The sequence below is a fragment of the Trachypithecus francoisi genome, unplaced genomic scaffold, assembly GCF_009764315.1.
Source record: "Trachypithecus francoisi isolate TF-2019V2 unplaced genomic scaffold, Tfra_2.0 Lachesis_group16, whole genome shotgun sequence".
Classification (NCBI taxonomy): Eukaryota; Metazoa; Chordata; class Mammalia; order Primates; family Cercopithecidae; genus Trachypithecus; species Trachypithecus francoisi.
The window spans coordinates 64546026-64558759 of NW_022681461.1; the positions used below are offsets into that span (position 1 = coordinate 64546026).

The following is a 12734-nucleotide window of genomic DNA, read 5'->3' on the forward strand; positions in this document are numbered from 1 at the left end:
TTCCAGAATCATCTTTTAGGAGCCTCTAAACCCTACGTATTTTACGCTTGACTGCTACCATCACATAGACCAGCAGTCCCCAACCATTTTGGCACCAGGGACAGGTTTTGTGGAAGACAATGTTTCCATGGACCGGGATTGGGGTGGGGATGGTTTCAGGATGAAACTGTTCTACCTCAGATCATCAGGCATTATATTCTCATAAGGAGCTTGCAATCTAGATCTCTCGCATGCGCAGTTCACAGTAGGGTTCACGCTCCTATGAGAATCTAATGCCACCACTGATCTGACAGGAGGCAGAGCCAAGGTGGTAATGCTCCTTTGCCCCACTGCTCACCTCCTGCTGTGTGGCCTGGTTCCTAACAAACCATGGACTGGTATTGGTCCGTGGCCCAGGGGTTGAGGACCCCTAACATAGACGATTCAAAATTAAAGCAATACTAAACTGAAAAACATAAAGCTTCTGTAAATACTGAAATTAAATAGCTTTATATTCCTAAATTTTTCTAATTACAAAACTCTTGATAAATTCCATTTAGTACAACAGTTGAAAATGTTAATTCTGGAAACGGGCTGCTCAGGTTCTATTCCTAATTCTATAATTTGTGATTTATAGAATTCATAAATCCTATATATGTGGCCTTGGGAAAATTAATTAGCAGTTTCTTCACCTTAAAACTGGAGTAATAGTTCCTCACAGAGTGGTTGTAACAACACAATGAGTTTATATATATTAAGTATTCAGAATAGTGCCTTATCACAGGGTAAAATTTCAGTAAATGTATCTTATTATCATAAAAGCTGAACTCCTCTCATTTTCTGCTATCTCCTACTAGGCATGTGGGGAAGGGGAATTCAGATGATCGTTGGAAATCTGGAAATTCTTTCCTCTCTTTTGTAATTTGCCTATAAGTGGATCCAAATTAGTTGTCATGTAGGAGAACTGCCAGATGCTTTGAAGGATTTAATTGCTGATAAATTAATTCCATTGTTACTACAAACTTCCTGCTTTTACCAGACTCAAAATGTCATAATGTTGGCAGAAGCCTGGAATAATTCTGCCAGGTGGGGTGGTGCATATACTCCAAACTTGTTGGGCTACTTGAATTAGTTGATCACTATGCCCTTCTGGGTTTAAACACTTTTTTTTCCTATGTAATATGTAGTCCTCTCTATTCAAATATCACTTTTGTGATATACAGTTAGTAATCCAGTTTATATTTGTAAGTTTTAAATAAAATAATTTTTAAAAATCACGTATTTTAAAATTTGTATTTCAAAAACATGTATAGATTCACTTCCATCATTGTATAAATCACATGAAAAGTAAAAATAAGAGAACAGTCTATGGTTGTGAATAACATATAATCTTGATCTCAAATGTACACATAACAACTGAGAGAGAACTGATATAAAGTCCTCCCCCATTTACTTACAAACCGTGTAACCTTAGCCAAGTTAGCCTCTTACCACTTGCAAAATAGGCATAATGATAGTACCGGCATCATTGGCTTATTGTAAAAATTAACAGAGCTGTATGTAAAGTGCTGATACAGCCTCTGATGTATGGCAAATACTTAATTACCATTATTGTTTGAAGATGATGATTTGCTCTTAAAGGACCATCATCACTATTTCCATTTCCAAATGCACTTCCCAGCTCACTTGTATTCTATACTTTTCGTTATCTGTTTACTAGTATAACATAGTATTTCTAAGATCACTCCCTTTTAACTAATTTAGTGAGATTAATAAATCTTAACGTATTGAGTACTAAGAGTGCTAGGCCCTTTCATATACATGTTCTTACTTAATACTTTACCAGAGCCTGGTAAAGAAGGTGATTTTTTCCACAGTAAGTTATTTTAGCCTCAGAAAGAGTTAATGACCTTACCACGGTCACTCAGCCGGCAGGTGCCACAGCTGGAATTCAATCACTGCTTTTTTCTTCATTGAGCAAAAAATATTGACTCCATTTACATGTTCTGGTCAACACGATTAAAAGTCTTCCTTGGCTGCAGTAGCTAAGAGAAGGTGCTATTATCACCTGACCTTTCGAAATGTAAACTAAACCTCTAGCTTCATTTCTCAGGTCTTAATTCCAAACTACTTAGAAATTATGCCAAAGTTATGGTGGATCACAAGTACATTTTGACTTACTAATATCATTTTTAAGTGAGGAAATATATGTATTTTAAATGGAATCTCTCAAGTGAGAGAAAAAAATCAAAAGTATGAGAAAGTTTGTCCTATGAAGACATTGAGCCTTATTTTTTCCTTTTTCAACAGATATGTCATTTCAGCACCAAAAATATTCCGTGTTGGAGCATCTGAAAACATTGTGATTCAAGTTTATGGATACACTGAAGCATTTGATGCAACAATCTCTATTAAAAGTTATCCTGATAAAAAATTTAGTTACTCCTCAGGCCATGTTCATTTATCCTCAGAGAATAAATTCCAAAACTCAGCAGTCTTAACAGTATGAATTTATCCTTTTTTTCTTTATATATACAGAATATTCTCAATAAAAATGTGTACGAAGTTTGACTATTGATAACATATAGATTTAATCATTTACATCCACTGTGGGATTATTAGATGATGTTAGTCACTAATGATAATGTAAGTGAAAATTCTAACAGAAACAGAAAATTCTAAACAGAAGAGTTATGTCTGCTTTTTGAGCAATGCATGTCAATTTTCACATTCTTATTGGAAAATAAAATTGTACTAATGTGAAAATATTTGGAAATAATTGGAAATACTTATTTGCTGTGAAAATTATTATTAGAAAGAAATTGAGAAATATGAATATGATTTGATCTGTAGTATGTTGCCCACAAAAATCCATGGATATTATTGAACATTCGATTGAACTTTAATATTCTAAAATTATAGCTTCAAAAACTAAAAATTTTTTATTACTAAAGTGAATAGCTCTGATTGACAACCTGCAGTGAATAGAAAGAACAACCTTGATCAAATAACTCTTTCTCCTATTAAGATATTGTAGTATAGATTGCTTAGAGACATATTTGCAACTTATTTCTTTTTTTTTTTTAATTTAATTTTATTTTTTTTTTGAGAGGGAGTCTCGCTCTGCCGCCCAGGCTGGAGTGCAGTAGCCGGATCTCAGCTCACTGCAAGCTCCGCCTCCTGGGTTTACGCCATTCTCCCGCCTCAGCCTCCCGAGTAGCTGGGACTACAGGCGCCCGCCACCTCGCCCGGCTAGTTTTTTGTATTTTTTAGTAGAGACGGGGTTTCACCTTGTCTGCCAGGATGGTCTCGATCTCCTGACCTCGTGATCCACCCGTCTCGGCCTCCCAAAGTGCTGGGATTACAGGCTTGAGCCACCGCGCCCGGCCGCAACTTATTTCTTACTAAAGATTCTGACACTTAATAAAGAAAATCAAAGAATATCAGACGTAAAATGGGCTCTGCAGTTCATTTAGACCAGAGTTTCTCTAAAGTGAGTTCTTTATAAAGAAATTAAAAACAGAAATGTAATAAAGAGCTTAAAATTAGAATCATATTGATTTTGTAACATTTTGAATTTATTTTATAAATTTGAGTTTTTAATTATACAAAAATCATAAGCATTAGATTACACCCAGTTTTAAGTTTGTACATATTTAAGTATCTTTGTAATAAAAATTATTTTGGTTATGTTATAAATAATAAAAAGTCAATGCTGAGGGTTCTCCATGACTTTTGTCCTTTAATGCATATTACTAATGTCTGAGAAACACTAATCTAAATAATTTCTAATCAAACATAGGAATTCTTTAATTAATGTTCTTAGCAGTAAATGCTCATATCTCTTAACAAATTCTTCCACTTATTAGTTCGTTAACAATTAAAATTCATTTATTAAAAGTGTTACTTTTATGGCACATGCCTGTAATCCCAGCTACTCGGGAGGCTGAGGCAGGAGAATCGCTTGAATCCAGGAGGGGGAGGTTGCAGTGAGCCAAGATTGTGCCACTGCACTCCAGCCTAGGCGACAGAGTGAGACTCCATCTCAAAAAAAAAAAAAAAAAAAAAAAGTGTTACTTTCAAAAGACACTCTTTTATCTGATACAATGTATTTGTGGCTGTTTTAAATTTAAATCAATCAAATTTAACTGAAATTAAAAATGCAGTATCTCAGTTGCACTAGCAACATTTCAAGTGTTCAAATAGCCGCAGGTAGCTAGTGGCTGCCATAGTGAACAGCATAGATACAGAATATTTCTGTCATCACAAAAAGTCCTTTGAACACTGCTGACCTATATGGTTAACTGAAAAACTAGATTAAGGTGGGGGAATCATAGTTGGTACATATTTTAACCATTTAATTTTATCAGAGTAATATCATGTATCTTTATTTGCCAATTGTTTAATGTTGTACCAAAGTCCTTTAAGTGTGGATCTATGGATTGCAGTGTCAAATCTCATTTGTTATGTGTTACAACTTTAATAGATCATCTTTGTTCTATAGGGTTTTTTTTTCTTTCTTTCTTTTTTTGAGACAGGGTCATGTTCTGTCACCCAGGCTGGAGGACAGTGGTGCGATCTCGGCTCACTGCAGCCTTCGCCAGGTTCAAGTGATTCTCCCACCTCAGCCTCCCAAGTAGCTGGGATTACAGGTGTGCACCACCACACCTGGCTAATTTTTACATTTTTAGTAGAGAAGGGGTTTCACCATGTTGGCCAGGCTGGTCTCGAACTCCTGACTTCAGGTGATCCGCCTGCCTCGGCCTCCCAAAGTGCTGGGATTACAGGCGTAGGTCACTGTGCCCAGCCTGTTCTATAGTTTCTGCTTCTTAAAAGGGGAGAAAGAACTTAAAGGCACTTACAAAGCAATCTGGGTGCAGAATATTTATATATTTTTCTTGTTTTCCAAACTTTTACAATAATTTCATGTAGCTAATTCTACAGCAGTTGGTTTTTGTAATTAACTTTCATCCCGTGTTTCCAAAGCCTAAATTTTCATAGACACACTTTTGTTTTTTATCACTTTTCATGTATTAAATTTACATATCATTGAATGTAAAGGGGATAATTACAAACATAAATTAGAAAATGAGCATCTCAACTCATAGGAGCAGAAATATGTGGGGTAATACTAAGGGTCCAGAGAGGCTGGGCATGTGGGCACAGTGACTGATGCCTGTAATCCCAGCACTTTGGGAAGCTGAGGCAGGCGGATCACTTGAGGCCAGGAGTTCAAGACCAGCCTAGCCAACATGGTGAAACCCTGTCTCATTAAAAATACAAAAAAAAAAAAAGTTAGCTGGGCATGGTTGTGCACACCTGTAATCTCAGCTACTTGGGAGGCTGAGGCAGGAGAATCACTGAACTCGGGAGGCAAAGGTTGTCATGAGCCAAAATGGCACCACTGCTCTCCAGCCTGGGCAACAGAGTAAATGAGGCTCCATCTCAAAAAAAAAAAAAAAATCCAGAGAATCGGTCAGGAGGTTTCACAAAGGGAATGGGGAGCACGGGGTAACCCAGCAAATTAATTGAGTGAAGGTTTCTTAAAGGCGTTTATGACAGTAGCTTCACTAAATGTACATAAAATTTAGGAAACATGGAACCAAAGAGACTTTCAATTGCTTAAAGCTAAATTTTTATTATGTAATTAAACACTAAAGGACTTTGGGCAAAATTTATTTACTCTTCTTGCTCCCGTATCACTTTTTAAATGATTACATATACATACTCATTGTTCTAATGAGATCACAGTTGAATTTAGAAAATTAATGTGTTTAATAACTTTAGAATTATTATACTGTTTTCCATCAACAATTTCTTTTCCAGATACAACCAAAACAATTACCTGGAGGACAAAACCAAGTTTCTTATGTGTATTTGGAAGTTGTATCAAAGCATTTTTCAAAATCAAAAAAAATTCCAATAACCTATGACAATGGATTTCTCTTCATTCACACAGACAAACCTGTTTATACTCCAGACCAGTCAGGTAGAGTGTAAGATATTTCTTTCTCTGGGTGGGGTATTTGACACTACTGATACTATATTGTAGGGCTTTTTAATACCTGAAATTGAGTGGAGATCAGTTTCTTTCTAATTTGCTCAAAAGACTCTCAATTCCCAATGACATCTATACTTTCAAATATTTAATAGTATGTTAATTTTAAATTTATGGAGAAAGTGCTAAATAAATTGCAAAACCAACAATTACATTACCTTCCCCATCAGTTATTTCCAAGTAGAAAATGCTTTTTCAAAATTGTAAAATGTTATGTTAGGTCTTATTTATTAAACAAATGTAAGACTTAATTGCAGATATAATTTGGCAATGGGAAAATAATTTATTATAGAACCATCTTCATTAAAAATTCCACTGAGTCTGGAACTAATCCCCAAACTGGAAAAATTAATCTAACCCTAGGGGATCGGATGTTTCAGCATAGAATAAACTAGATCACAGAAATATATGGATATTAATTTTCAAAGGGGACCTACCTAAGAAAGTTTCTGTTAGAACATTGTTTAATATTCATGGTTCTTCTGCTAGAGGCAAAAGGGCAGAATAGCCAATCAAAATCACGTGAATAGGAATGACTGGACCTATTCCCAATGAACCAAAAGTAAAACACAGAAAAGTGTGAATGCTGCCCAATATATTCATGTGTTTGCAAAGCCTTCCATTCTCCCGTTTCTCCCTCTCACCATCACTGACTTTTAAGCGCATCAGAAATAGAATATGAGAGATGTATATGTGGGAGGGAGAGGCTACGGAATTTCATTAATGATATTCTTGGAGCAGGACAGAGAAAGGAAGTGGGCACCAGCTGACTTCGTTGAAAAACAGTATGCAGTAGATATTTGCTACATGTTGGTTGATGTTGATGATGAGAATAGTGGGGTGGAACTGGACTGCACCATTACCATTTCAACAGGATCATTTGTTACAATCAGCTCAGAAAGGACAGGCCTAGAGTGGGTGGAGATATTGCTATCTGCTTGGCCAGAATATAATTGCCAGAATAGTAGCATCTCTTTACTCCAAGAGACTACTTGGTAAACAAGGAAATAGTCTCTGCCCACAAAGGTTGGGTCCTTTTAAACATAATTATACCTGGAAACAAGCATATCATCTCCCTTGTCCTCCTCCTACATTGAAGGATACTTTATTGCTTGGATCCTGTTGATACATCCCACAACTTAGGGTGGTCAGTCTTTGTCCAATAAGCAGTGTAATATTTAGAGCCTGGGGCCTTCCTCGGTTATCAAGGCTTTGCTTAAGAATGGCTTTACGTTGGCCGGGCGCGGTGGCTCACGCCTGTAATCCCAGCACTTTGGGAGGCCGAGACGGGCGGATCACGAGGTCAGGAGATTGAGACCATCCTGGCTAACACGGTGAAACCCTGTCTCTACTAAAAATTAGCCAGGCGCTGTGGCGGGCGCCTGTGGTCCCGGCTACACGGGAGGCTGAGGCAGGAGAATGGCGTGAACCTGGGAGGCGGAGCTTGCAGTAAGTGGAGATCGCGCCACCGCACTCCAGCCTGGGCAACACAGCGAGACTCCGTCTCAAAAAAAAAAAAAAAAAAAGAATGGCTTTACGTCTCACGCCTGTAATCTCAGCACTTTGGGAGACTGAGAAGGGTGGATCAGAAGGTCAGGAGTTCAAGACCAGCCTGGCCAAGATGGTGAAACCCTGCCTCTACTAAAACTACAAAAATTAGCCAGGCGCTGTGGCAGGCACCTGTAATCCCAGCTACTCTGAAGGCTGAAGCAGGAGAATCGCTTGAACCCGGGTGGCAGAGGTTGCAGTGAGCTGAGATCGAGCCACTGCACTCTAGCCTGGGCCAAAGAGTGGGACTTCGTCTCAGAAAGAAAAAAAAAGGCTTCATGTATTATTTCTCTATCAGGGCTTTACTGTAAGATGATGTAATATCTGGCCAGGTGCGGTGGCTCATGCCTGTAATCCCAGTACTGTGGGAGGCCAAGGTGGGTGAATCACTTGAGGTCAGGAGTTCGAGACCAGCCTGGCCAGCATGGTGAAACCCCATCTCTCCTAAAACTACAAAAATTAGCTGGGTGTAGTGGTGCACACCTGTACTTCCAGCTACTTGGGAGACTGAGGCACAAGAATCGCTCAAACGTGGGAAGCAGAGGTTGCAGTGAGATCGCACCACTGCACTCCAATCTGGGCAACAGGGCAAACCTGTCTAAAAAAAAAAAAAAGAAAAAGAAAAAGAAAAAAAAAAAAAGAAGAAGATGTAATATCCTCATTCATTCTAATCCTAGAGGAAAATGAGAGAAGTTTCCTATAAATATTGGCCCATTTCTGAGAGGTAGTGAAGTAAATTGGTTAAAAGCAGACTCTGGAACCAGATTGTCTGGGTTCAAATCACAGCTTGAGCTGCTGTGAGCTGTATGACCCTGTGTGAATCACTCATCCTCTCAGACCCCCAACTTTCCTCACTTGTAAAATAGAGATAATAATACAACTTACCTCAAAGAGTTGTGAAAATTAACTGAATTCATATGTGTAAAGCCCTTAAGATAGAGCCAAGCACACAGTAAGAACCAGGAAAGTGTTTTCCATTATCCATGGAATAGCACAAAGCCATATTTACAGAAAAGAAAAATAATTACTTAGAAGTATTTTTTTAGTTGTCTTGTTATTTATAACTGTAATGTCCTGATCAACACATTTAATCTGAAGATTCTTGAGGGATTTTTAGTGTAAGCATCTTTAGGATAAAGGCTTAAATCTTCAAGGCTTTACTGGATAAATGACTTTAGAATATTGCCCAAAATCCTTCAATTTCATAAAGCCTATGTCCTGCCTTCTTCCCCAGCTTCATCACCTACTACAGCCCCACCCTCTATAGACACAACCCAAACTGACCTCCTTTCAGATGCTTTCTCACATTGTTTCCCCATCCGTATTAAGGCCTGTGTAACATGCCGTTGCCTCTGCATGGTACATTCTTGCCCCTCCTTTGCCTTGTTAACTCCTCCTTTACCCTCACATATCATCACAGACCCTTCTAAAGGTAGCTTCCCCTGATTTCTCTGACCTCTTCAACTCTCCCTCTTCTACATGCTCATAAGGCCAAGCAAGTATCCTTTGTGGCACTTCACACCCTAGAATTTTACATATAATTGTGTTTGCCTCTTTCCTCCACTCCATTAAAAGATGTCCATGTCTGATTTGTTTCACTACTGTATCTCAGTACCTAGCACAACGACTGGCACTTAGAAGGCATTCAGGGCCGGGCGTGGTGGCTCACGCCTGTAATCCCAGCAGTTTGGGAGGCTGAGGCAGGTGGATCACGAGGTCAGGAGATCGAGACCATCCTGGCTAACACAGTGAAACCCCATCTCTACTAAAAATACCAAAAATTAGCTGGACATGCACCTGTAGTCCCAGCTACTCAGGAGGCTGAGGCAGGAGAATGGTGTGAACCCAGGAGGCGGAGTTTGCAGTGAACCGAGATTGCACCACTGCACTCCAGCCTGGGCGACAGAGTGAGACTCCCTCTCAAAAAAAAAAAAAAAGTGTCCAAACTTTTTAAAATTAATAAACCATATCTTTTATTTTTATTTTTATATATTTATTTATTTAGTCAGTATCTTGCTCTGTCACCCATGCTGGAGGGCAGTGGTGCAATCTTATCTCATTGCAATCTCCGCCTTCCAGGTTCAAGCAATTCTCTAGCCTCAGCAAACCAAGTAACTGGGTTTACAGGCACTTGCCACCACGCCTGGCTAATTTTGTATATTTAGTAGAGCTGGAGTTTCACCGTGTTGGCCAGGCTGGTCTTGAACTCCTGACCTCAAGTGATCCACTCACCTCGGCCTCCCAAAGTGCTGGGATTCCAGGCGTGAGTCACTGCACCCGGCCAATAAGCCATATCTTTTATACAAAAAATTGTATAGCTCTCACCTCCAATGTATCATCACTGTGAAGACAAGATTAATTTTCTGATCTAAACACAAACTGGGTTAAAAACTAGCCAAATAGTAGTAACAGAAATAGTAATAAAATAATAAACATTTATTGACTACTTAGTATGTGTCAGGCTATGCAAAAGCTTTGCATTATTTAATTCTCACAAGGGCACTATGAACACACACTAATATTCCTGTTTTACAAGTGAGATAACTAAGGTTTAGAGGGATTAAGTATCCCGCTCAGGGTCATACTAGAAAGTGGCAGAGGCAGGAGTGAGACCAAAGTTTTTAATTCTAGGGCCTCTGCTCTTAACTTTTGTGACTTTCTGACTTGGGCAGCTTCCCAGTGATACTTAGGCCTAGACTGGGTGTGTCCAAAAACAGGAGATAGGATTTGTGGTGGGAGACAGGTGTGAGGGGAAGGAGAGAGCAGAGAGGTGGGGCATTTACTGAGCACATTGTTTTTATCTTGTGAACTTAATAAAACCAGTGTTAATGTGGTTTCTCATACAGAGCTTTGCATAATACTGATCTTTTAAAAGATACTGGGTTTATGGTGCCAGTTCCATTTTGTGGGTAAAGTTTGACCATGAAATGATTTGAGCATCAGCAACACCCTACAGAAATTACAGTATGTCTTTGGAAGGAATTAGATCACTATGTCTCAAACAGCTGTGAGTTAAAAGCGAAACAGATGCTTTTCTTTAAAAAGTAGGGATCTATTAACTGACAGAAAGAAATGGAAGAAAAGTAACAGTTATTGAGCCCCTGCCATTGCTCTTTTAACAATGAGAGAACAAGTGTAGGATCTGGCTCAATAAATACAACAAAACCATACAATCCAAAGCTGCCTTTTGCAATAAGAGCTAATTGGAAGCCTTGTTGGTTTTCATAAGTGGAAGAGTGTATGTCTGAATCAGGCTCCCAATTTTCCATTAAGATCTTCAACTCTATTATGAGACAATTATGTTATGCTGCCCTATAACCATATGATGGAAGTCACTATTTTGCTACTACGAAATTCTTGATAAATAATGGCCTAATTACAGATGTAATTAATTTCATACTGTGGATGTGTTCTCAAAACATTGTAGGTAAATGTATTTTAAGAAAGTGAACTGTACTTTAAATCCACTAAGAGAAATAGTTCTTTAAAGGAATTCCAGAGGATTCTCTTAAATAAAAGAATCTTAAGTAATGTATATGTCTGCAAACTAATTTTTCTTTTTTTCACTAATCTTTCTTTTTTTCATATATGGACTTTTGTGTATTGAGTTTTTTAAAGTAAGATTCTTCTCTTTTAAGGATGGTTGTTTTAAAAAATCAAAATATCCTTGTGTTTAGCAGAGTTTTTGATGATATCAATTATTCTTACAGTAAAGATTAGAGTTTATTCGTTGAATGATGACTTGAAGCCAGCCAAAAGAGAAACCGTCTTAACTTTCATAGTAAGTATTTTATTTACTTAAATAATACTTTAATTCATTTTTTCAGTACAAGAATCTCATTTCATAACCCTGTCCTTACACTACACTAAATCATTCAGTGTTCCGTAAATGGTTATTGAACATCTGCAATGAGTATAGTATCATAGATCTATACCTCTAATACACATATGTGAAAGGCTCATGCAAATTAAATTTCAACAACTTGAAGGATTTTGAGCTAAACCATTTAAGTACAATCTTGCTGTTTTCTTTTTTAAAGAACACCCACTGGCCAGGCATGGTGGCTCACACCTGTAATCCCAACACTTTGGGAGGCCGAGACGGGCAGTTCACAAGGTCAGGAGACCAAGACTAACCTGGCCAACATAGTGAAACCTCGTCTCTACTAAAATACAAAAAATTAGCTGGGTTCGGTGGTGTGCGCCTGTAGTCCCAGCTACTCAGGAGGCTGAGGCGGGGGAATTGTTTGAACCCAGGAGGCAGAGCTTGAACCCAGGAGGCTGAGATTGTGCTACTGCACTCCAGGCTGGTGACAGTGTGAAACTCCGTCTCAAAAAACAAAAAACAAACAAAACCATAAAACCACCCACCAATCACTAAGAATTGACTGAATACCCATTTAACTATAAGATATACATAATGGATATATCTATTATGTATTTATTATGTGCAAAAGAATTATATTTAAAGATACTCTTAAGGAACTTAGCATTTAATAACTAATATACTAACACAAAAAATCTTGCTAGACCATGAGTTAAAGATTGGCAGTAATTCACCATTTATCAGACATGACATATGTAACAGACGCTGTGCATTGAACTGCCACGATCTCATCTAATTTATGTCACATACCTCAAACACTTTTGTGAGGAAATAAAACAGTACAACTAGTTATAACTGCTCAGTTATAACTGAGGTATACTACTAATGGTCCTTCAATATAGGCTGCAGCACTTTTCTGCTACTCAAAAAAAACAAAAACAAAAACAAAAACTTATCAGAATGCAGGTGCAAAAGAGTAGATACTGGAGAACAAAACCTTACTAAAATATAAACCAAATAAATTGTACAGTAGGACAACTACCATGAGCTCAGAGGGAAGACCAATGAGAGGTGAGAGTGGGGATGATACACATCCTTCTCTGGAATGGAATAGATAAAGGGAATCCTGAGTTGGGTGTTAATGAAAGGAATTGACATAAATTATTTAAAAATAGTGAAGACCATTCGTGTAAGAAAAGTGTGAGTTAAGCTATGGGGGCAAGAAGAAATTTAAAAAATGAAGCTAGCAAATAAACTGATTGACTGATAGAATGTCTGAAAGTGAACTAAGGAGAGCAACGTCAGCTCAAATGCCCTTTTTCT

At 38.0% G+C, this 12734-nt stretch overlaps 1 protein-coding gene across 3 annotated transcripts in view; it reads left to right on the plus strand.

The window, feature by feature from the left end:
• C5 (complement C5) overlaps positions 1 to 12734 on the plus strand; it is a 101885-nt gene that overhangs the window by 1619 nt on the left and 87532 nt on the right. For 2 of the 3 annotated variants that reach the window (XM_033237614.1, XM_033237616.1), the window contains exons 2-4: positions 2290 to 2482; positions 5806 to 5968; positions 11296 to 11366. In XM_033237614.1, coding sequence (XP_033093505.1) covers positions 2290 to 2482; positions 5806 to 5968; positions 11296 to 11366 — 427 coding nt within the window. Of the gene's footprint in view, positions 1 to 2289; positions 2483 to 5805; positions 5969 to 11295; positions 11367 to 12734 lie in introns of those variants that run through there. The other variant, XM_033237615.1, reaches the window with a different exon arrangement.